General features: G+C 49.7%; 1 protein-coding gene across 1 annotated transcript in view; it reads right to left on the reverse strand.

The window, feature by feature from the left end:
* Positions 1-8,927: 8,927 nt before the first annotated feature.
* Hk1 (hexokinase 1) overlaps positions 8,928-24,928 on the reverse strand; it is a 67,595-nt gene continuing 51,594 nt past the window's right edge. The window contains exons 10-18 of the mRNA XM_057750992.1: positions 24,138-24,442; positions 22,927-23,075; positions 22,536-22,655; positions 20,267-20,362; positions 19,345-19,444; positions 14,457-14,640; positions 13,221-13,376; positions 11,607-11,840; positions 8,928-9,829 (exon numbers count right to left, since the gene is read on the reverse strand). Coding sequence (XP_057606975.1) covers positions 9,685-9,829; positions 11,607-11,840; positions 13,221-13,376; positions 14,457-14,640; positions 19,345-19,444; positions 20,267-20,362; positions 22,536-22,655; positions 22,927-23,075; positions 24,138-24,442 — 1,489 coding nt within the window. The 3' untranslated portion in view covers positions 8,928-9,684. The remainder of the gene's footprint in view (positions 9,830-11,606; positions 11,841-13,220; positions 13,377-14,456; positions 14,641-19,344; positions 19,445-20,266; positions 20,363-22,535; positions 22,656-22,926; positions 23,076-24,137; positions 24,443-24,928) is intronic.

Below are 24,928 nucleotides of genomic sequence, written 5' to 3' on the forward strand. Positions count from 1 at the left end.
ATGTAAAGCTCTCGGCTATTGCTCCGGTGCTGCCCCTATGTGAAGCCAACTCCCTTCCGTGATGGTCCTGGATGAACTAACTCTCAGAAACTGTAAGCAAGCCTCCAATCAAATGCTTTCTTCTATATGCTGCCTTGGTCATGGTGTCTCTTCACAGCCATAGAACAGTAACTAAGAGAGGTGAAACTGGGTACCAACTGTGGTGTGAGGCTAGGTGTAGGAATTGGCTGTAGAAGGTTTAGTGGTGTATACAGGAGGCCCTGGTTCCATCTTAATTACTGGAAATTTGCAGCAACACAGACCCAATCTGCCGCTGATATCAGCTGGAGGCAAAGAGGCTCGGGCTGCTTGAGCAGGAGGCTGGAGCTGAGGGGTCCGCTGGGTCTTACCGCCGGTTCTTTGGATTGTCAGTTTGCTTTTCTCTCTTCTTTCCTGGCTAGCCACCTGCTTCTGTTTCTGCTCCCATTGCATACTGGGCACCCCACCTTTGATTTCATTTCCTTCTGTAGATAACAGGTACCTAGTTCAAGAAGACTAGCCCCAACACAAGGTGCGTGAACCAAGTACAAAGTCTCCACAGCTTCAAGTCATTGAGGGATGGTTTCTCGCCGGGCGGGGCTTGACGGGTAGGCTGTTTACAGGCCCCTGTTTCCTAAGCGCATCCTCAGCGTCTGCCAAGTGTTGCCAATGAAGGAAGGTAGTGCTTTCAGGGCCTACCTCAGAAAAGGGGCACATAGAGTGTTAAAAACCACCTACTCCTGCAGGGTCAGGAGAACCAGAAGGGGTTAGGCTTGAGTTAAACCGCCGCATTCTGAGTTCCTGACATGGTTCTCCTTCTAGGTTTTGCTTGCTATGGTTAAGAGATGGGTGTGGCAGGCTAGAGAGGTGGCTCAATGGTTAAGAGCATTGACTGCTCTTCCAGAGGACCCAGGTTCAATTCCCAACAACTACATGGCGTCTCTCAGCCATCTATAATGGGATCCGATGGCTTCTTTTGGCAGGTAGGCATGCATGCAGATAGGGCATGCGTATACATAAATCTTAAAGGATGGGGGTGACAGATGCAGGGGTTACTTGTTGCAGAACCTTGTGGTTGTGGGGGAAGATAGCCACAAATAACCCAGTGTTTTGATTTGTTTTTCTTGTTGCTGTTGAACAATGGGTAGGTGGCATTGAATGCAGGCCCACCCAGTACCCAGCCAGTGTCTGAAACCTTACTGGCTGAACCTGAAATCTTACTGTCCCATGAGCCTGTTTCATCTGAATGCCACAAGACTTGAGGATAGATCACGGGTATGTCAGGCATTGTCTCCCCAAAAGGCTTCCAGCCTGTTCATCTGGGGACCAGAAGGAGATGTGATGAACATCAGAAGCAAGTCTGTGAGGGGGACCCACGCTGCCTGTTGGTTATGGCTCATAGCGGGCTAGCTACCTGGCTTGTGACGGTCCGGGGAAAGCAAAGATTCTATGAGGGTCATTTATGTGACTGAGCTGTTTCTGATTGCACCCTGCCTGGTTCTTCCCTCTTGGGATGAGAAAGTGTGTCGTTCTAATGGTTTTTCTGGAGTCTCTGCTAATGATTTGAATTTCCAATTGGTGGATGGGTCCCAGAAAAAGGCAGGTAAATATTGGCCCCTATGCCCTCTGGCTAATGGGCTGGACCTAACCCTCTCTGCTTCTGTCTCAAGCTGTGTGGACTTGAGAGGGTGACCGTGGGCTATAGAATCAGATAAGGCTTCAGCAGAGACACCTGCTCAGTCAACTCGATACCCAGAGCTTCCCGTGCCTCTTGGAGCATGCGCAGATTACCTAGAAAGTGGCTCTTGGGGCAAAATCAAGTGTTTTTGAAGACTTGGTGGCATCAAACATTGTGGAACACGAAAGGAGGAAACCAGGAGATGGTAGGGCACTGAGCCATGCAGGTTTGGGATCTGCCTGCCCATAGGCACTACCTACTCATCCAGGTGGATGAAGAGAGGGGAAGGGATACCCGAGAACCCTGGGAAGACTTGGACCTTCAGACACTCAAACAAATAAACCCTGATTTTCTTTATCAGGAAGTACTATCCTCTGAGTGATAAAAGAGATAGCTACCTCAGTGAACCCTAATTAAAATGTCTCTCTCTTCCTTTCTCTCTCTCTCTCTGTCTCTCTCTCCCCCTTCCTTCCCTTCTAGTTTGTTAGAGATAGGGCCTCACTATGTCTCCCTGGCTGTCCTGGAACTCACTCTGTAGACCAGACTGACCTCGAACTTGCAGAGATCCACCTGCCTCTGTCTACTGAGTGCTGAAAGGTGTGTACCATTATGCCTGGCTCATAATACTGTTTTCAGCTGGACTAGTGCAGGAGACCGAATGGTCTAAGGTCCCTTATATTCAGCTTTTCTTCTACCTTTGTGACCACTCAGAATTGGCTTACAATTGTCAGCTGGGTCCCGCTACTTTGACTGTCTGGCGTCCCCCAAACCCTGTCCACCATATGCTGGAGGGCCTCGAAGAGTTGCACCTCAAGCTCCCCAAATAGCCCCAGGGGCTCTAGAGATGTTTCCCTTGCAGAAGATGGTGGGAGATTTAGGACCCAGGTAGGCCTGTTCATTAGCAAAGCTTAAAGATATCAAACCAATTGGGGAGAGACAGGTATGGCTACGCGTGCCTTTAAGTCCAGCACTTGGGAGGCAGCGTCAGATGGATCTCTGAGTTTCAGGCCAGCCTGCTCTACACAGTGGGTTTCGGGCCAGACAGAGCTGCATAGTGAGACCTGTTTCAAACAGCAAGCAAACAAAAAGCAAGATTGAAGGTAATTTTGAGGCAAATCCTGACCAATATGAACAGGCCTACCAACACCTTCAAAGTCTTTTACTACACAGCCCGGAGGGATGGATGCTAGTCTTAGACCTCAGCTTCAGTGGAAAAGCAGAGGGTAATGGAAAAGACAGCCGGTGGTACTGTCTACTTGCCCAGAGCAAGACTCACAGGAGCCCAGATTGTCCCGTCCAGAGATCCATCTAGGGATGTCAGGGACCCCAGAGGTCACTGGGAGAGAAAACATTTTATCTCTTATTTCTGAGGGCTTCAGGAAAGCCAAGATCAAAACTCTTTTTTACTCTCAGAGGCTGGCTTTTAATCAGGGAGCAAATGAATCTCCCATGACCTTTCTCAGCAATTAAAGAAGGCTATCAGAAAACACGCTGAGTCCTCCAGAGGAGGACTCTGAAAGACAAACTCCTGGCCCAGTCAGCCCCAGACAGCCATAGAGAATCGCAGAAACCAGCTGTGGTAGGACACGCCTTTAAGCCCAGCACCCAGGAGGCAGAGGCAGGTAGATCTCATGTTGAGTTTGAGACCAGCCTAGCCTGGTCTACATGGTGAGTTTGAGGATAGCCAGAGCTACGTAATGAGACCCTGTCTTTTTTTTTTTTATCTATTTTTCCAGAAGCTAGTGGCTGAACTAGGTAAGCGCCTAGACCAATTCTATTAACCCAGTAATTCTCAACCTTTCTAAATGTTGCGATCCTTTAATAGTTTCTTACGTTGTGGTGACCTCCAACCATAAAATTATTTTTGTTGCTACTTCATAACTAATTTTGCGATGTTATTAGTTGTAATGTAAATACCTGTGTTTTCCATTGGTCTTAGGTGACCCTATGAAAGGCTCATTAGACCCCCAGGTTGAGAACCACTGGTCTAAACTGATACTCATTACATCATAACCTGGACCCGAAAAGGAAAAAGAGAAAGGACCAATGACATGCTGGCCTGCTGGCTGTTCATGAGAGTTACGTGAGGAGGGGCATGATGAAGGGTCCCTTCAGGCCATGCTCTGTGGACAGTCAGGAAACTTCTAGAAGGAATGTTCCAAGAAAGAGCAAGCTAAAAATATGTCTCAGCTCCCACCTGGACCCTGTCCCAATAGTCAAGGCAATCACCGGATAAGGGCAAGGCATCCCTGAACTCTAAGGCTCAAGGTCACCTCTTTCATTCTGTGGGTTCCAAGGCCACCTCTCCAGGCTTCCATAATCCCAGTTCAACCTGAGGAGCCCCAACTTTGCAAATGGAACCCCAATGTACAGTATTGCCCTTTCTCCAGTTCCTAGATCCCCAAACTGCCATCTTTGGGGGCATATCAGGTCAGTCATGAAGATTTTTTTTTTTTTACACAGCCTCTTGCCTGCCAGTAGGGAGATCTCTATTCCAACACCATTTTCTCATTGTCTAGAGACCCCTGCACCCATTTAGGGAAGCGGCATTGTCTCCAAGCATCAGGTTGGACTTGTCCTGCCTCTGGGAGGGAACCTATGCTTGCTCCTGGTAGAAGTCAGTATCTCTCTCAGTATGGGCAGATGAGAAGACTATAGGGAAGGGGTTCTCAGCTCCTTTGGGGTCACCTAAGACCACCAGAAAACAGATATTTACCTTATGGTTTATAAAAGTGGCAGAATTCAGTTATAAAGTTACAATGAAAATAATTTTATGGTTGGGGGTCACCACAACACGAACTATATTAAAGAGATGGTTGAGAACCACCGCTATGCACAGGGCCATCTTTAATGTTTCACCTGTTTCAACATATTTAATTTTTTTATAAATTTGTTTTTTTTAATGTACAGATATTCCTTTTTTAAGATTTATTTATTATGTGTACAGTATTTTCAGTATTCTGTCTGCATGTATGCCTGCAGACCAGAAGAGGGCGCCAGATCCCATTACAGATGACTGTGAGCCACCATGTGGTTGCTGGGAATTGAACTCAGGACCTTTGGAAGAGCAGGCAGTGCTCTTAACCGCTAAGCCATCTCTCCAGCCCCTGTTCCAACATATTTAAAGGGCCCTGCTGTGGGACAATGGTCTGTACCCTGTTACTGGTATTTTAAACGCTGACTAGCCAGTAACCAGACAGGAAGTATAGGAAGGACAACCAGGAAGTAAGGAGAGGCAGGGCAGTGAGAACAAGAGAATTCTGGGAAGAGGAAAGGTCAGTCTGCAGTCCTCACCCAGACATAGAGGAGGCAAGATGTGACTGCCTCGCCGATAAAGGTACCAAGCCACGTGGCTAACACAGACAAAAATTATGGGCTAATATAAGTTATGAGTTAATAAGACGGCTGAGCTAATAGGCCAACTAGTTTATGATTGATGTAGACCTCTGTCTGTTTATTTGGGACTAAATGGATGTGGGTGGCGTGGCTGACATAGAGGGACTGGGTAGGACAGAAACCTCCATCAAGGCCCCACCCATTTTCCCCACCAGAAACTACTCACTAAAGCCTGAAGAGACAGAAGGATTCAAGTCTATCATCTTGGCCCTTATAAGTCGGGGACTCTGGAGGGAAGGGATGGTCTGGCTCCTATAACCCACCCATTTTGGAAGTTCAACAAACCCCAATGATGGGAAGTTAGTAAAAGACTTTGGATTAATCAAGGCTGTGGTCCCCTTCCACCTCTGCCCTCCTGACCCAGATTCAGCCTCGAGGAACTTGCTATTCTGCCTGGATTTGAAGAATGCTTTTTTTTTTTTTTTTTTTTTTTTTTTTTTTGGCACCTGGATACTTGGCTTTTATTTGCCTTTGGAGACCACATTTTTAAGGCCTGACAAGTTACTTGGACTGTCCTGCCCTAAAGGTTTAGGGACAGTCCCTGTTTCTTTGCACTTGCCTTGGTCCAGGACCTCATAGACTGGTCAGTTCCCATGTAACTTTGCACCAATAGGTAGATGTGTTACTCTGGGAAGCATGCAAAGATATGCTGACAAGGAACTGAGTCTCTCAACTTTCTCCACCCTGTAATGATGTTCTGTCTCTTTAACAGACAAGTCATAAGCCACGCCCACTCCTTCCCCCACCCGCTAAGGCAGGCAGATGTTCTTTCCTGCCTGCAGCCTGAGTCTCTTCCTTTTCCATCTCCCTCTTGAAGATGCAGCTTCTCTCTCTCTCTCTCTCTCTCTCTCTCTCTCTCTCTCTCTCTCTCTCTCATTCTCTCTCATTCTCTCCCTCCTTCCCTCCCCATCCCTCCCTCTCTACCAGGCCTGTATGCACCCCCTCTAATAAACTCCTAAGCTGGGGGGATTTTTTTTCAGATCAAACCAAATTAAAATGCCCATCGTTTTATTAAATACGACACTCTCGGGTGGCTGGGAGACAGAAAAGCGGGGAGCACATGTATGTGTTTCTCCTCTGGGAGCCCACTTAAATACCATGTGGGAGGGTTCAGGACCTGGCATGCTGGGATTTGGAGTTCAGACTAATGTAACTCCCAGGCCAGGGGGCACTGGAATGGATGTCAGGGGCTGGGGGCTACACTCCAACACCCACCACCACCCCAGCCTCCTCTAGAAATGAGATCTCTTGAGAAAAGTGCCAATCTCGAGTCACATACTTGAGGGCAATGACAGAGGGAGAAAAGGAACAACCTGAACTCTGAACGGATCCCTCCTATCCGAGCTTCCCCCTTGCCACACTGTTGGACAGCTGGGTGTCTTCCTTAGGTTATGGGCTTCTCAAGTGTCTAGCTTCCTGGATTTTCAGCCGGTCCTCTTTATCCTGTCAATGAGACCCAAGACTCTCCCTTAGACCCCCCCCCAACATGGGAACCTGAGGCTAATCAATCCTCCCAACACTCAAGGGTGTATTTTACCAAGGGCCCCTACTCTGGGGTTGCCCACTCAGCCTCAATTTCCACTGGTTTGTTGCTGAAAGAGAACTGATATGGACATTCTGACCCAATCAATAGGACCCATACCACAACCAGTGGGCTACCTTAGCAAGGAGTTAGACTCAGTGACAAAGGGATGCCCAGGATACCCAAGGGTAATTGCAGCTGTGAGGCTCCTGGTCCCAGAAGACTATAAATGAGCCCTAGAAAAACCCCTCTCTGTTTATTCTCTCCATGGCATTGGGGAAATAATTCTAAAGGACACTTATAGCTGTCGGGCTCCTAATGGAGAGACCACCAGAGTGACCATTAAGGTGGGTCCTTGTTTCAGCCCTGCTACTTGCTTCCCTGACACGGAAAGTCTTGAGCATTCATGCCTTGCTGGAACCCTACACTGCTAGACCTGAGTTTAAAGACTGAACTCTGTTAACTGATGGCCGCTCAGAATGGAGCTCATAAGGGAGGGTATTCTGTTGTAACAAGAGAGACTCTTGGCTCAGGCTTTGCGCTGTAGTGAGACACTGAGGGTGAACATCTGTGCTGAGTCCAGATGTGCTTATCTGGTTCTGCACGTGAATGCAGCTGTCTGGAAGGAACGAGGATTAGTAACATCTGGGACCCCATTTGGGACAATTTAGCTCCCACTGATGTGGCAGCCATGCGCTGCCAGAGACAGCAAAAGGGAGGGGACTCATGACCTGGGGTGGCCACCACGCCAGCAGGTCCTGCTCCTAAAGCAGCTGCGTTGAGACCAGAATGTTCTTCTGAGCCAGCTAGTTTCATGTCCACTTGACACAGCTAGGGTCATCTGAGAGGAAGCCGCCTCAACTGAGAAAATGCCTCCAGAAGACCTAGCTGGAGGCAAGCTTGTGGAGCACTTTCTTTCTTAGCGATTAATGTGGGAGGGCCCAGACCATTGTGGGTGGTGCCATCCCTGGGTGGGTGGTCCTGAGTTCTATAAGAAGGCAGGCTGAGCAAGCCAGTAAGTAGCAGGCCTCTGTGGCTTGTGCATCAGCTCCTACCTTCTCCCTGGTTTGAGTTCCTCTTCAGCTTCCCTCAATGGACTTTGATTCAGGTATATAAGCCAAATAATCTCTTTTGGTCATGTTGCTTTGGGTCATGGTGTTTTACCACAGCGATAGTAACTAAGACACCAGTTATGGGAAGACTCCTTCCTCCAACCAATGTGAGAACATGCTATATACCATCCCTAAACTGGAAAAGACTCCCAAAGATGGCTATGCCCTCCTGGGCCATCGTGGATTTGGGGGCAGCGAGGGGAGAGGGGTTGCCCGTAATAGTCATGTATGTAATGGGGAATTACAAAATCATATCATCTACGGAAGGGAAACTCCAACTAGCGAGGAAAATGTTTATGGGAAAGGGAACATCAGATGATCAGATGTTATCACTCAGTGCTTCAGAGACATGAGACACGGCGAAAGACCAATCTGACCTGTCCCCTGCTGGTACACAGAGGCAAGCAAAGTCCCCAGGAGAGGACTAGGGGACCAGAGCCCATCTTTTCCTTGTATGGGTGACGGCTCTCACTGGCTGGGTCAAAACCTTTCCTTGTAAAGTGGAAAAGGCATAGGAGGCTATGACAGTGACAATGGCCCAGCCTCCAAGGCACAGTCTACCCAGGGACTTTCCCGAACCCTTGGGGACAATTTAATCCTCTGCTGTGCCTGGCATCCCCAGCCTTCTAGAAAGATATACAGAACAAACGTGTTACTAAAAGGGCACCTAAACCAATGCAAGAAACTCCTTGGACCAAGTTGCCACCCTTTGCCCTGAGGGCTTAAGGTCACCTGGGATTGGTCCCCTTAAAAGCCTTGTTTGTATGACAAGTTTTTCCTTCCAAGGGATTTGCTACACAAGCCTCAAACTAATCAACCATCCATGTCACCAAATTCCAACAAATCCTTTCAGAACTGTGAAACAGGGAGGCCTAGAATGAAGGCATGGGGCCTTTCCCACTGTGTCCCAGGGACCTAGCTCTCTGGTCAAGACAAAGAGTCACCCTCTCTAAATCCCAGTTGGGAGCTCCTTTTTGCCATTTTATCTATGCCTCTGGAAGCTAAGGTGGCTGGCATGGACTTGGGATCCATCACACCAGGGCCAAGAAGGGACCTTGAACTCCTGCCCCCGCCTCCCAAATGCTGGGATTATAGGCACACCTGTGATGCTTTTGAAGTTTCTCATAAAAACCCCCAGCCTGGCTGTAACCATATCCTAAGATCCCCTCCTTCACAAGAAGCAGCACTCCAGGGTTTTGAGTCGGTACAAAGTTTACTAGTCGTACAACAAGGCTCACTAAAGCAATGGGAGATTCCAGTGATGGCGTTGTCGTCGTCGTGTGGGTTGGTTCCTCCATCAAGATGGAGACAAGATGTTTTCCCACAGGACTGCCCACCTACCCCACCACCAACCACCACCACAAGACAAACAAAATGCAAGACTGTCATAACGTGGCTAGGACTGGTTCCACAGACACAACAATTCAGTGGCATCGATACATCCAGACAGGATGGCAGGCTGCAGCGGGTGCTGGAAGGGGAAGGAGACAGCAGCGTCACGTTCCACGCTCGCCCTTCAGGCCATGCCCCTGTGGGCAGGACTCCGGCAGTGTCTGCTGGTGATAATACGCTTCACACAGGGTGGGGAGGAGACTCCAAGGACCGGCTTGAAAGGCCCAGAAGGTGGGTCCAAGAGGGGGACTCTTTCCTGGCTGGACGTCTGCCGTAGACTTGGTGCCACTACATTCACGCATGGGCAAAGCATGGCCAGGTCGAACTTGATTCATGCAGAGTGGCAGGGTGGGGGTCGAGGGGTCCAGGCGAGAGATCAACAGCACGCACTCTGTGTGGTATTCTATAATGAGCTCCATTACCGTGGTCCCCTTCCTCCCTTGGCGGCATTGTGGGCTCCGGGCGCTGGGTCTCCCAGCAGGGCTTGCTGGGTGGAACGGGGGTCATCGGTTCTAGACAGGAGTGCTGGAAGGGCGGCGGGCTGGGGGCTGGGAGGATCCTGGCTCTTAGGCAGTCGTAGCCTCTCTGAGCCGCACGCCCACAGCTGTGATAAGGGCGGCCCCCTTGCCACTGCCGTCTTCAGACAGGAGGAAGGACACAGTACACTTTGGTGACAGTTCCTTCACAGTTTGGTGCATGATTCTGGAGAAGCTAAGAAGACGGAAAAACGGGAGAGAGAGGGTCAGCTGTGGCTGGGCTGCAAACCCGCTTTCCTCAGGTGGTGGAGTGCCTGTCTTAGCATTCGGGAGGCCCAGGCCTTGAATCTGATTCCCAGCACTGGGGAGGTGGAGGCCAGAAAGATCACAAATCCAAGGTCAACCTCAGCTATATATTAAGTTTTAGGTCAACCTGAGCTACAGGAGACTGTCTTAAAAATATACAACAGAGAAATTCTACAACAAAAAACAGGCATGGTTGAGAGGGGCTGGAGAGATGCAGGCTTATGGTCAGGTGTGCCATCAAAGTCCCTAACAGGGAGGAATGGATAAATACAGATCTCAGACTCAGCAACTTGTAACCCAGCCCCACCCAAGATCTTGGTGGTCATAGGGGACCTGAAACCAAGCCGGAGAGTTTCTGGAGCTTGGAAACATGCAGCCTAAGCCTCCAAACTCATCTCCACAGCTGGCAACCGGTACCTACAGCAGGAGAGCAGCCCCCATAAAGGAAGGGAGGTGACCCTTGAGCCTCTGTGCTAAACACGACAGAGTCAGGCTAAGGCTCTGAGCAGTGACACTTGCTCTGTTGGACACCTGCTAGGGGTATCCATACTTGATACACAATTTCTAGTCCTTCCAGGAGTTAGAATCGCTGAGGTAAGGCAGTCCAGGGCAGCCTCAAGATCCTTCAGCGGCCTGGTTTATGTTGTCCTGTGCATGGAATCCGGAGCTGCTCGCATGCTAGGCAAGCACTCTGCGAACTGAGTCGCACGCCCGCTGGATAACTTCTAAGTGATGGCTCAGACTGTGGACATTAGGAAGGTTGGGAAGCTTTGCTTTAAACTTTTCTAATGAGTCCAGTTGGGTGATGGCTAGTCTTGGTTGTCAACCTGACTACATCTAGAATTAACTAAAACCCAAACATCTGAGATTTTCCTTGATCGGATTATTGGAGGGGGGACAATCCACCCTAAATGTAGGCTACACATAAATGGTGACAGCCCACATAAAAGGACATGGAAGGAGGGAGGTTTTGCTTTATGCCTGATCACCCTCACTGGCAAGTGCATCCATCTAGTTACTGAGGCATTCCTTCACTGGTATTCAGGATTCCGACGTAGACTGAAGACCAGCTAAGACATCCAGCCTCCTCCAGATATGTGGCCTTTCTGTTGGGAGGCAGCCATTGCTTCCTAGTCTATCCCAGCCTGTAAGCTGATAAACCTACTTTTAATGGAGATTCATCCTCTCCAGTTCTGCTCCTCTGTAGATCCCTGACTAATACAGAGTCTGGCTTCTGTTCATACTTCTGCTCCTGAGACCCCAACTTTGGAACACACAGTGGGTTCAAGAGCAGGTTCACTACTCTAATGAGAAGGTTCCCTTCCCGCAGCAGAGCCCTGGCCTACACTGACTGGTCACCTCCCTGGTTCTGAAGGCCCTCTTACCAATCACAGTAGGCCATCTCTCTCTCTCTCTCTCTCTCTCTCTCTCTCTCTCTCTCTCTCTCTCTCTCTCTCTCTCTCACACACACACACACACACACACTCAGAGGGCCCAAGCGAAGCAGGGACAGTCCACACCATGCCCGTGTTAGCTGGCCCAGTGAAGCCCTTTCCTGGCTCCCCAAACTCCCTTCAAACACCGAGGTCACTCGTTGTCTCGGGCTCTTGCATCCCCATGGAGAATTGTGTTGACACCCTGTCACCCTAACAGAACTCGTCGGCCAAGAGGCCCTCCCCACCCACCCCGGGAGGAGCCACACTCACTGTGGATGAAGCTTGTAGAGCGTCCCGTCCACTCCCACGGTCACGTTCAGATGGTCTAGTCCTCTGTTCTCCCTGATCTTCTCTACCACGGCGGCCATGCCAGCACCACACAGCTGTGCGGCCCTCTTGGACACCACCCCACACACAGTCTTGACCAGGATACTGTCGTCACACGTGCTGTTCAAACCCAGCTGCTGAAGGATGGCCCGTACCTGCAGCAGCGCTAACCGGTCACTGTGGAGGATGAGAGCCAGTGAATTGGATGGAGCATGCCTCCTGGGACCCTTGGAGCAAAGGACCAGTCCGAGGCACTCTGCTGGGTTTGTTCCCTTTCTGGTTAGCTTTTTAAATGCAAGGAATATAGATTTGTAGGTAGGTGTGTCTATGTCTATGCCATGGTGGCCAGAGCCCACAGAGGCCAGGAGAGGTTATCAGATTCTCTGGATCTGGAGCTGCAGGATGCTGTGGCCTGACTAACTGCACAGGCTGAGATCACACTGTGGACCTCTAGAAGAGCCCCAAGCCTTCTAAGTCCAGGCTGTGTCTCCCGCCCTCAACTTAAAATTGTGTGTGTACACGAGTCATGGGTGTCCGTGGCAGCCACAGCTGTCAGGTTCCCTGGAAACAGTGTGACGGGTGGCCGTGAGCCGCCTGACTGACTCATTGGGTCCTCTGCAAAAGCAGCGCATGCTCTTAACCAATGGCCACCTCTCTACCTCATCTCTTTAAACCAGGAGTTCTCAACCTGTGGCTTGCGATCCGATTGTGGGTGAATGACCCTTCACGGGGGTCGCCTAAGACCATTGGAAAATACAGGTGTTGCCGGGCGGTGGTGGCGCACGCCTTTAATGCCAGCACTCGGGAGGCAGAGGCAGGCGGATCTCTGTGAGTTCGAAACCAGCCTGGTCTACAAGAGCTAGTTCCAGGACAGGCTCCAAAACCACAGAGAAACCCTGTCTCGAAAAACCAAAAAGACAGGTCTTGGCATTACCATTCATAACAGCAAAATTACAGTTACAAAGTAGCAACAAAATAATTCTATGGCTGGGGCTCACCACAGCACGAGGAGCTGTATTAAAGGGTCTCAGCATTAGGAAGGTGTTTCTGCCTCTTGTCACATACAGAGCAAATGTTTTTTCCTCAAAGCTGTTTGCCTCCTCCTCCTCCTTCTCATTTACTATTAAGCTGTCAGAAACTGGTAACTTTGAGTGAGGATGCTGGGAATGTCAAATAGAGTGGCCATTTTGAAAATCAATATGGTAGTTCCTCAGGAAATTTAAAATGGAATTACCATGGAGTCCAGCGAGTCCACTTGTAACTATATTCATGAGAGACATAAAAGGACCAAATATTTACTCCCCCATGCTCACAGCATTATTCAGAGAAGAGAAAAGGTGAAAACCCAAGTTGCCAGGTAGTGGAAGTGGGAAAACAAAATGCGATAGCTATGCACAATGAAATATTACTCAGGTCTTAGAAATGCTATGCTAAGTGGAATACTCTAAGCACAAATGCATTCCTACCGTAGGACTCCTGCTTCCATGAGGCACCCAGAATAGTCCGATTCAGTGAAACAGAAAGCAAAATGGTGGAAAAAAATCCCTCCCTCCTCACCTCTCAATCTGAGAGAGAAACTTGGTCTCAAAGATGCCTCGCGTCTTGAGTGGCTCGGAGATCTGTCCCCGGAAGAGGAAGCCTTTCTTGGTGAAGTCGATGAGGATATTACGGACGATCTCACCCAGGTACATCCCACTGATCATCTTCTCGAACCTCAATTAAGAAGGAAGTGGGGGGGGGCGGTGAGTAGGGGGCCGCTCACCCTTGCCATCCAGCGGTCACTTGGATCTAGGACTGCCCGGCCAGGGTCTGACCAGTCACATGCCTGCCCTGTGTGTCCCCACACAGGCAGAGAGGGACCTAGAAAGCCCTCTACCCTCCCCACATCGATGCCTCCTGTGCTGGGTGGCCTCCCTCCCAGTGACGACCTGGTCTTTGGCCCCATTTTGCTCGGTTCTTAGCCACAAGCCACACCCCAGAGAGGCCCACCCAGACTGGCTCCCACTCTTCCAGGTGCTCTCACACCCACCCTTTTACAGCACACACACAGGCCCCTTTCCTCCACACCGATGGCCCTGAGAGGACAGGGAGTGGGTGTCTCCGCAAGGTCACAGCCCAACACAGTAAAAGGCCCTCAGCAAAGCGTTTGAGGGCAGTTTTAGACTAAGCAAACTGCTAAATCTTAAATGGACAAAAAGAAAGTTCTTTGATTTTTTTTGTTGTTGTTGTTGTTTAGTTCTTGGTTTTGCCATCAACCAAAATACAGATTAAGCCCAAAGTGGAAGAAAGTCGGGTGGGCCACAACACTTTCAGGTTAAACTGGAGCCAGTTTATTTTCCAAAAGACATGACTTGGACAAGTTTGTCCTGGCTATACCACTGAATATCCTGACTTTTGGGAGACTGGGACAGCCACTTCATTTCTGGGTGGACCGTTTTAGAACCAATCTATGACCTGAGCTGCAAAACTTGGAGCGGTCACTAGGGGGCGCAGGAGTTTGCAGTTGGAATGGCATCTCCCTCGTCCACCCTAGGGAAGAAACAGCAGGGCTTGGCTAAACTCTGAGACCCCCCACCCCAAAGGGCAAATGAGGCGGTGTGTCTGCTGTCACTATCACTTCTGGGAACGATCCTGCATTGTGCCAAGAATCAAAATCCCAAGGTTAGTATAATACCAGAGGGATGGCTTTCCATCCCTCTGCACAGACTCCTCCATCTAGAAACACTTCCAGCAACAGAACGCGGGGCCACCTCATCACCCCGCCTGAGCGGAGCTGCTCGGCAGGCTGATTACCTCTGTTTCCCCGCGTTTAGGGAGTACTCGTCCACCACTCTGTCAAAGTCTGTCCTGATGTCATCCAGACATCCGTTGTCGCCAAAGGCACCCCATTCCATGTTGATGCACATCTGCCCCTGGTTCCCCTCCACCATCTCTATGTTCTGCATCTCCTCCATGTAGCAGGCATTACTGCCAGTCCCTAAAACACAGGGGCAGAGGTCAAAGATGGGGCCCATGCCAAGGCGTCTTTGCACCTGGAGCTCCGACGTCAGGTAAGAGCTACTTAAAATTTTTTAAATTAGTGTTAATATATGCACATATTTAAATTAATTATGCCCCATTTCCTCCCCCCACCCTCCACCACTTTTCCTTCCCAACTTCACGTGCCCCCCCACACAAATACCCACAGAACCCAGTTAGTGCTGCCTGCATGTGCATTACCATCTGCAGAGCACTGGGAACCTCTCAGGGACCCAACTCTGAAGAAAACTAAGCCTCCCTCCCCGCACACACTGACTGCTAACGGCTCCGCAGCTAGAGGTGGAATTCTTGACACCCACCCGACCCGTGCTGGGAGTTTTGTCTGCCTCCATCTTGTCTCGATCTTGCACAGGTCTGATGCCTTCAGTCAGAGCCTCATAGTTCATGAGTACAAGAGACTGCTTCTACAGCAGCCAACCACCTTTGGCTCTTATAGTTTTCTGCCTCTTCTCCCATAGTGACCCCTGAGCCTCAGAGGAAGGGGGCTGGGTGCACTCAGTTGCATTCTGCCAACTGAGCTACGTCCTCAGCATGTGTGTGTGTGTGTAATATATATAATATACTACATTCATATACTAATTCATATACTATAAATTTAGATATATTAATAGTTTTTTCAAGATAGGGTTTCTCTATGTGGCCCTGGCTGTCCTGGAACTTAATCTGTAGACCAGGTTGGCCTCATACTCACAGAGATCCGCCTGCCTCTGCCTCCCCAGTGCTGGGATTAGAAGGCCTGCACCACCACTGCCCAGCTGAGTGTGTGGTTTTTTTTTTTTTTAATTTTTTTTTAGATTTATTTATTATGTACAGTGTTCTGTCTGTATATATGCTTGCTGGCCAGAAGAGGGCACCAGATGTCATCACAGATGGTTGTGAGCCACCATGTGGTTGCTGGGAATTGAACTCAGGACCTCTGGAAGAGCAGCCAGTGCTCTTAACCTCTGAGCCATCTCTCCAGCCCTCTTTTTTTTTTTTTTTTTTTTTTTTTTAATGAGCAAAACATCTTTGTTTTCTAGTGTAATCCTGACTGGCTTGGCACTCTGTTGACCAGGCTGGCCTTGAACTTGCAGCAATCCTCATGTGTCCACCACCACCTCCCATGACACCAAACTTTGATTAATTTACTTTACCTAAAACCTCACCTGTCGACCTGTTCAGCCAGGGCTGTATGTAGGTTGGTAGATGCTCTTACAACAAAGGAATGTATGGCTAGTGGGAGTTCAGGCAATATTTAGATGGGGGGGAACGCGCGCACGTGTGCAAGCACCCCTATAATTCATACATATGCATACCAGGGTTGTGCGAACACAGTGGGCGGCGAGAGGACTATCTTCCCACCTCATCCATTCGTCCTTTCTCACACAGGGCAGTCATGAACTACACCTAGTCAACCGACACCTGAGCGCTGGGGCTTGCACCCCACCTCTCTACGCAACAGTTCTTTGCCTGGTGTCACAGGCTGTCTTGATTAGGGTCACTATTGCAACACTGTGACCAAAGCAGCGTGGGGGAAGAGGGGGTTCATTTTAGCTCATCCCTGAGGAAGTAAGGACAGGCGCTCAAAACAGGACAGGAACCTGGAAGCAGGGGCTGATGCAGAGGCCATGGAAGGGTACTGCTCACTGGCTTTCTCAGCCTGCTTTCTCACAGAAACCAGGGCCACCACACCAGGGATGGTCTCACCTACAATGGGCTGGGCCCTCCTCTATCAATCACTGATTAAGAAAATGCCCTACAGGCTTGCCCACAGCCCGATCTTATGGGGACATTGTCTCAGTGAGGCTCCCTCCTCTCTGACGATTCTAGCTTGTATCAAACTAACACAAAAACAGTGGGGACACAGACCTCATAGACTATCTGCTGATCTGAGACAAGGAACATCCCTCTGGGCAGTGTTTGATTCCCAGGGCCCAGAAGCCTCCGGTTTCCACTGTTGCACTCCCTAGAGCATGTCTAACTTGGTATCCCCAGGACCCAGGGAGAGGAACAGAAGTTGCAGTTTTAGCCCAAGGGGCTATGTAAACAAACTTTGAGAGCACTTGGTTATTTTTATACTGTGCGTGTTCCAGGCCCGCGCATGCGTGGAGTCAGAGTTCAACTTGCAGGAGTCCGTTCTCTTGTGGAGTGAACCTGGGGATCAGACTCAATCTATCAGGCATGGCGGCAGGTGCCTTTGCCCACTGAGGTTCACGCCGCTAGCCCTGACGGTAGTTTTAATGTCAAGGCCACAGGCTGATGGTCACTGGAGGTCATTGTCTTACTGCACAGATCGGAACTCACGCAAGGAGACCTTCCTACAGATGCTCTGGCCATGCTCATGAAGATCTTTGGTAGGTTCCAAAGCAACCTGAGATGTGGCTCCTCCCACACTTCTCACCCTGCCCCCCACCCTAAGCTTCCCTTTATAATTTAGTCATTTTGTCCCTGTCCTCTCTTGGCCTCCTGGTTCCCATGTGCTCTCTTGGTCCTTTCTCTCCTGCTCCTCCCCCCACCTCTCTCCTCTCACGGCCCTGTCTATCCTGTCTATCCTGCTGGCCACGTTCAGTCTGGACTCTTCCAGATGCCTCTGGCTGAACTCTTCCTCATACCTATGGTAAAAACCTTCTCCTCAACCGTACCCTGGAGTGGCCATGTCCTCGTTTTCACTCAATCTCGACTCAAGGGTTTTGGAGTGAGGTTCCTGGTGGTGCAGCTGTCTATAAATTGCATTACCATAGCAAAGCCCTCGGGGATGTGGGCAGCACTCATCTCATTCAAGGGTATGTCCCTCTCCCCCACCTCACTGGCCAGACCAAAGGCATAAACCCTCTGAAAAACTTAAGCAGAGTTCCCAAGGCGCTCCTCCTGACAATACCACTGGATTGTTACTGTTTTCTCAATTCCCTTCTACCCAAAGTATAAAAGAAGAGAAAAGAAAAAAAAAAAAGAAGTCCCGGAAATAGAAGATGCAAAGAAAGCCAAGATACGTAAACTGTATTCTTGGCCATGAGAAGTCTGAGCAAAGAGATCTCTGGATGGTGGCAAGAAAGAGCGCCTGAATCCTGGCACCAGAACCTCTGATAGCACTGTGTCGACCTGGACAGACTTTTGCTCCCAGGCAGGAAGGTGAGGCCTGGCCTGAGAGAAAATATGCCTAGTCACTCTGGCTCTGCAGGTCCCACCAAATCCATTAACAGGTAAAAGGCTGGGCAGGGCTGGGTGGAGAAAGCTTTGCCAAAGGAAGGGATAAATAAGTCTCGGGGCAGACGCCAAACGCCTTCCACTCAGACCTGCTTCCTGATTTTCTGTTTTTACGGCTGTCACGTGAAGTGACTAATAATTGATACGAAAGCTTTCCTGGCACGGAGGGCAACCTGCGAGCCCCATCCCAACCTCCAGACACGGAAAGGATCCTGAGACCGGCGTGACATTTCATGCTATCCAAGTAGTAAGTAGTGTTTGCGGATGTTGGCGACTAAGGAAGTGTTGGGGGTGTGCAATAGTTTACTTTAATTGTCAACTCAACACAACAACAGCCTAGAATCAGCTGGGAAGACAGTCTTAATGAGGGATTGTCTGCATTGGGTTGATATGGAAGACCCAGCCCACTGCGGGCAGCACCATCCCCTAGGCAGGGGTCCTGAACTGGATAAGAGGGGGAAGTCAAGTTGAGCACAAGCAAGCATGTCAGCCTGGCATTCAATTCTCTCTATTCTATGAACGGGATGTGGCTAGCTGTTCCAGGTTCTTACCTGTTTCTAACCTGGAATTGGGAGCGAAAATGAACCCTTTCTCCCCTAGGCTGATTTTGCTAGTTTTAGTATACCAACAAGAATGAATAGAGGGCACTTCATTTTTCTAGCGTCCCTTGATGCGAGGTCAAAGGATTTTCTCACCCTAGTCAGAGTGCTTCAGGAATTTAATGTTCTCGGGCTAGGGAGACAGCTCAGTGGGGGCAGCATTTGCCAAGCAAGCAAAAGGAGCTGAGTTCGAATCCCCAGAATTCATGTAGACACCCGGCACAACAGTGCGTGGCTATAATTCTATTACCTGTATAGCAAGATAGGAGGCAAACAAGAGACGCCATCTCAAACAAGGTGGAAGCGAGGACCAACACCCCAGGTTGTCCTTGGACCCCCATACGCACTGTGGGGGTACATGCATTCCTGCACACATACTGTCCATACATCACATGGACACACATACAGTTTCATGCTATTGAGGCCTGGGTCTCTGCCATGTTTGGAACACAAGGCAACAACCTACAGGGCTGGGGCCATTTAGACAGTGACTATTGATGGCGAATGATGTCTAAAATCACACTGGCTCTCTCCAGCTAGACCATGGTCAGGAGCAAAGATGCTCTCCGCTTCCTTTGCAGCCTGTGAGCCTGCAGCCCTGGGGCTCTTACACACAGGCTCTTCCAGACACCTTACATCTACCCAGGACACATAAGGGTTTGTTTGTTTTTGTGGCCTCTTTCCTGGAGAGTTCACTGACTGACAGTCCAATCATAATCGATGTGCATTATGGGATGTTGGGAATGGAACCCTGCAGCCTTCCTCCAATATAGAATAGTAAATAAATGGGACCAACAGATCGACTGTCTCCAACTAAGAACTGAGCTGCCGGATCTCTACAAACCAGGTAGGACACTTACCTACGATGAGTCCAATTTCACAAGTGGGCTCCTCATAGGCACAGGTCATCATGGTGCCCACCGTGTCGTTGACCACGGCCACCACATCCAGGTCAAACTCCTTGGAAAAGAAAGGGACATGGGTCTTAGGGAAGGGGCCAGCTTGAATCCTGCTTGTTCATGCTGTGGACTGGATGCGCTGGGAACCAGGGCTGATTTCTTGACTGTGGTCTGTACTTTGACACAGAGTAGTAGCAATATCTTCTAAGTCTATTCCAGCCAACAGGGCGTCCACATGTGCTGCTCGGGAACCCGCAGTACCTGGCTGTATGGGTTCTTAGAAACTGCTTCTCTCTTTCCATCCCCGTGAATCATGACTTTACCTCTCTTTGAGTATATCGTCCTTTCCATATTTCCTTTTTAAAAATATTTATTATATATAAATACAGCATTCTGTCTGCATGTACACCTGCATGCCAGAAAAGAGCACTAGATCTCATTATAGATAGGTGTGAGTCACTATGATGTGGTTGCTGGGAATTGAACTCAGGACCTCTGGAAGAGCAGCCAGTGCTCTTACCTCTGAGCCACCTCTCTCCAGCCTCACATTTCTTTATTGTGTGTGCACGCACATGCACACACATACACCACAACATGTGTGTAGATCAAAGGATAAACCACAGGAGTTAATTCTCTATCATGTGGTTTCTGGGAACCAAACTCAGGTCACCAGACTTGGTGGCAGGCTCTTTCCAGCTCCCATATTATCCCTTAACAATATAAAGCTGACAAGTGTCACTTTAATGCTGGCAGTGACTGGGGACACCTCTACTGTCCCCTAACTACATGCTTCTATGGTGTTCCAATTCTTCACAAAGAAGCAAGCTTAATTTTTGTAAATCCCCCTAAGGCAAAAAAAAAATTTTTTTAAATATTGAATTACCTCTCTCCTCTTTATGGCATCCTTCAATAAAGTGACCACATCGTGACCCACACAGTCGCTGGCCTTGAAACCCTTTGTCCAGGTGATCAAGATTCCCTACAAGAGAAGCCGCAGAAGAGCCTGGGTGAGTAGAGTAACCCTTCGATAGCCATGAGAATTGGATACCCTCCCTCCCCAGCAATAACCACGGAAGCTGTGTCTAGATGCCAGGACATCACACTCAATATAATAAAGTGTGAGTGAGACCCTGTGGGCTGGCCCCCTCCATCTTCACAGCTATCTCCTCTCCAATCCCACCTCACAGATGGAGAAACAGAGGCACGTAAGGTTGGTTGCTGACCGTGTAACGGAAGGAACGCAAAACTATAGTTATATGCTTCTAAGAAAAAGCATTCTGTGTGTGTGTGCTACAGGAGTGGGAGGTGACAGTAGAGTCATCCTGATGGATGTGGTGGCCCACACCTAGAATCTCAGTACTTGAGTGGCTGAAGCAAACATATTATCCTTTAGTTCAAGAGCAGTCTAGGGTAGGTAAGTTCTGGGCTAGCCTGAACTACAGACCTCTGCAAACTGCAAGGACAAAAGTTTAGGGCTAGAGATGTCGCTCCGCTGGCAGAGTGCTTGCCTAGCACGTACAAAGCCCTAGCTTTGAGCCGGGCACTGTACAAACCAGGTGTGACGGTATACACTCATAATAATGCCAGCACATGGGAGGTAGAGGCAGGAGGATTAGAAATTCTAGGCCATTCTTGGCCTCATAAGGAATCTGAGGCCAGCCTGGGCAATATAAAACCCTGCCTTAAACAAGAATCAACTGCTGATATCTAAAAAGGCTTAAAGATCAGCACCATGACCTAATGACTGACGACATCACCTTCCTTAGCCACTGCCAATCAGGCCTTAGACCATCACCTGGGGTCTCTTCCTGGCCATGTCTCCACTTGTGCCATGCCGGGCTGTCTACAGGTCTTCCAGACAGGTTGGTTGTTCCTCCCTCAGCGATCCCGCATAATCTTATCCCTCTGTCCCCAATATGTCCACCCACCCGTGGCCCTTCCTGCGCAGCTGAGCACCGGCACACGGTTCTGACTCTGGCACTGGTATAGATCGCTAAGGACAGAAACGGTAACTGAAGGAAAAAATGAAAGAGGAGGAGGACAGGAGTCCTAAGGAGGGAGATGATTTTCACTGCAGATACAAGGGAGAAGGCAGGCCGAGGGAAGAGTCCCGGCTGAACATGGCTGGCAGATTAGACATGAGAGGAGAGAGGGGGAGGGGAAGCAAGAGCGTAGGCATCAACCAAAAGAGGAGCCTGGTGTAGCCAAAATGGCTGTTTGATGGGATCAGCCTCCCCCCCCTCCCCGGGAGGGAGAGGTTTAGGGGACGGGGCAGGGCAAGAACTGTTAGGAGGAGCCACAGGTACTGAGTGAGACCTGTCTTGGGTTTGAGTCCTAAAAGGAACCTCACCCATCCCCACACCCTAGCCCTGTCTGGGACCCATTTCACCCCATTGCTTTCTCAGGCATTTACACAAAAGTCTGTCCTAACAGCGCACTGTGCCAGGGCCTATGGGCATCCAGCTCCTTGCCATACAATCAGCCAAAAGGAAAGCCACTCGGGGCTGAGGATGAGGCTAGCTGGCAGAGTGCTTGCCTAGCATGGGCAAAGCTTTGGATTCCATGCCAGCACACATAAATCAGGTGTGGTGGCGCATGCCTGCGACGCCAGGACCTAGGAAGCTGCCAGTGGTGAGATCAAAGGCTTCACAACCAAGTCGGCAGCCAGCCTGGGGTAAAGGAGCAGGGGGAAAAGAAGTGGGGTTGGGGAGGAAGGAAAGAAGGAAAGAGTTAGTGAGCTACTTGGGAGGTGTACAAAGTTCTACAATGAAGGTGACAGCCAAGGACACAGGGAAACAGAAAAGGGCATGGTTCTTTGTGCCTGGAGGAGGCCCCAAAAGTTCCTTTTTTTTTTTTTTTGAGACAAGGTAGTTCTGGCTGTCCTGGAACTTGTTCTGTAAACCAGGTTGGCCTCAAACTCAGAGATCTGCCTGCCTCTGCCTCCCAAGTGCTGGGATAAAAGTTCACCATCACCTGGCAAGATGGTTCCTTTCAACAATGACAGAAGAGTAGTCTTAGGATGTTCTGGAAGTGACCCATAAGACATGTAATACCGTCCCAGACATCTAAGGATAGTGTTGAGGTCAGAGAAAGCCCTAACCACATGAAGTCAGCACTGTCAGAGGTCTGCTGTGCACAGGAAAGAGACTCACACAATCCAGACTCGTCTGCTTGCAGGGAAACGAGAAGGTGAAGCCCAGAGGCATCCGGGGGCCTTTGATTCCCATGTAGTCCAGGAAGTCGGAGATGCAGGAGACAATGTGGTCAAACAGCTTTAAGAGAGAAGAAATGGGTTAGCGAGGCTCTCTTTGGTTTCTCAGTTTCAGCATGCAAACATGCACACACGCACACACACACGTAGAGCCCCTTTCTCTGGTAACTTCATATCCTAGAATCATGGGCAAGGCATAGCACAAAAAACTTGATGCTTTAGGGCCACAGGGACAGCTACAGCGTCACGTGGCAGGTATGGGTTATCGCGTGACCACCAATGCTACTGGCCAGGTGTGTGATGCACCCTCACCAGGCATGCGTGCCCCTTACCTCTTCCCCGGTGCCCTGCATGATGTCCACGGGAATGGAGTAGATCTTGTTATGCATTTCTACCGTCCTCTTTTTCCCGCTACGGATCTTCACCAGCAGGACACGGAAATTTGTTCCTCCGAGATCCAAGGCCAAGAAGTCACCATGCTCTGTCACAAGGAAAAACACAAGAGAAAGCCACAGGTGGCTATGTGTGTCTTGGTGGCTACTGCCCCGCTCCCTGCAACTGCCCCCATCCTGCATTTCTGGGACCGTGATAAATGTTGCCTGTGATATCCAGCATGGGCTCAAAGGTGAGCTGGACTCTTGAGTGACAAGCTGGGTTGGCATCAGAAGGGTGGACCCAGGAGGGAACTATTGGTCACAATAGCTAAACTTCACCAGGGTTACTTAAAAACCGGACAACAGTATCTTGACTTTAGGAACGTCATATCAAAACATGCATAATCTGTATCAATGTATGCAACCTAAAAATGGCCACAGCCTCTCTTCCCTCTTTGCAATGTGGGTGCAAGTTATTTCAGTATCTTGCCACTGAAAAATGGAGGAACCTATTTCTTTTCTTTTAGGGTTCTGGGGTCCAAGCCATGGCTTCCAGACCCTGCTTCGACCCATCGGTAGAGTGCAGTAGCCCACTGGTGGGAAAGCCGTGGCTAGCCACGCTGACCCTGGGTATCCAGAAAAGGCTGAGGCTGGCCTGGAGCAGAATTGCCCGTGGCCACTGTAAATGGCAGTTGATCTATGCCACTAAATCTGAGAGTGGTTTACAAATCTAAGCAATAAGTAACTTAGCGCTAAGATTTTTTTTCTACTCCAGACAGTCATTATTCTGAGGATCCACTCAAAAATCTTTCCTCAGAAGTAGCAGCAGTGAGGGGCAGGATGCTTCTTCAACCTGGCCAAGGATGCAAAGCCCCAGGCCCATCTCCCTCACACATACCCTGCTACTACTGAAGAGGACTGTGTGAATTATTCTATTAGTCTGTCTCATGTAGCTGAGGCTGGCCCCAAACTCACTATGTAGCTGAGGCTGGCCTCAAACTCCAGAGGGTGCGCGTGCATGTGCACACATACACTGAGATGGGTAAGATTCCAGCTCTTGTCAAATTAGGCATTACCAGTGCAAAAGCATCCTTGGGAGGGTCCAAAATGTCTCCTATCCAGCCCCCCTGGTTCTTGGGACAGGTGTGGCAGTCCCAACAAGCCCTCACCAGTCCCATCCGGGATGCTCCGGACAAAAGAAGGCAGCATCTTGACGGTAGCCTTGCTGTGTGTCTCCTTCCTCAGCCCCATCTCCATCTCCGCCCGCATCCTCTTCTTCACCTCCATCAGGTTCTGCTTGGAGAGGCGGAAGTGGGCCAGGGTTTCCTCAATCTGCCGGTGCTGCTCGGCCAGGCGGTAGGCCACTGCGGTCACCATGGCAGCCCCCTTGCCACTGCCGCTCTCTGAGAGGAGGAAACGCACATCGCAGTCAGGCACCAGGCGCCTCAGGGTCTTGTGGAAACGCCGGGAATACCTGAGGGAGAAGGTGGAAGTGGGTGTGCCGCCATAGTCGGACCAAGCTACCTGTCGGGGTATCTGGTAACTCTCCAGTCAAGCAATGCTAATCCCATTCTCTCTGCTTTCCTTAGGCACACACTATAGGAATGTGTAACACGCACGCACACACACACACACGCATGCACGCATAGAAAGGGAGATTATCCAAAACTGCTTACAATGAGTTTTACCTACAAAAAAAAAAAAAAAATTCAAGGGTCCATACCATCTTGTGTGAATCAGAAAGCCTGCCACCACTAGCTTCAGACCAGCCTGGGCTACACAGAAAGACTTTGTTTCAAATGATAAAAAGTAAAGGGAGGGGGAGTTCTTTCCTCCGCTGTATTAAAAGTGTCACAGGGGCCAAGGCAAGTGCTTCAATCTGAGAAACGGGGTGAGTGACCTTTAGCCAGTATTGACCTTGGACTCAGCGCCTGAAGGTGGAGTGCTGAGAAAAAAATGG

This window comes from Chionomys nivalis, chromosome 19, assembly GCF_950005125.1.
Source record: "Chionomys nivalis chromosome 19, mChiNiv1.1, whole genome shotgun sequence".
Classification (NCBI taxonomy): Eukaryota; Metazoa; Chordata; class Mammalia; order Rodentia; family Cricetidae; genus Chionomys; species Chionomys nivalis.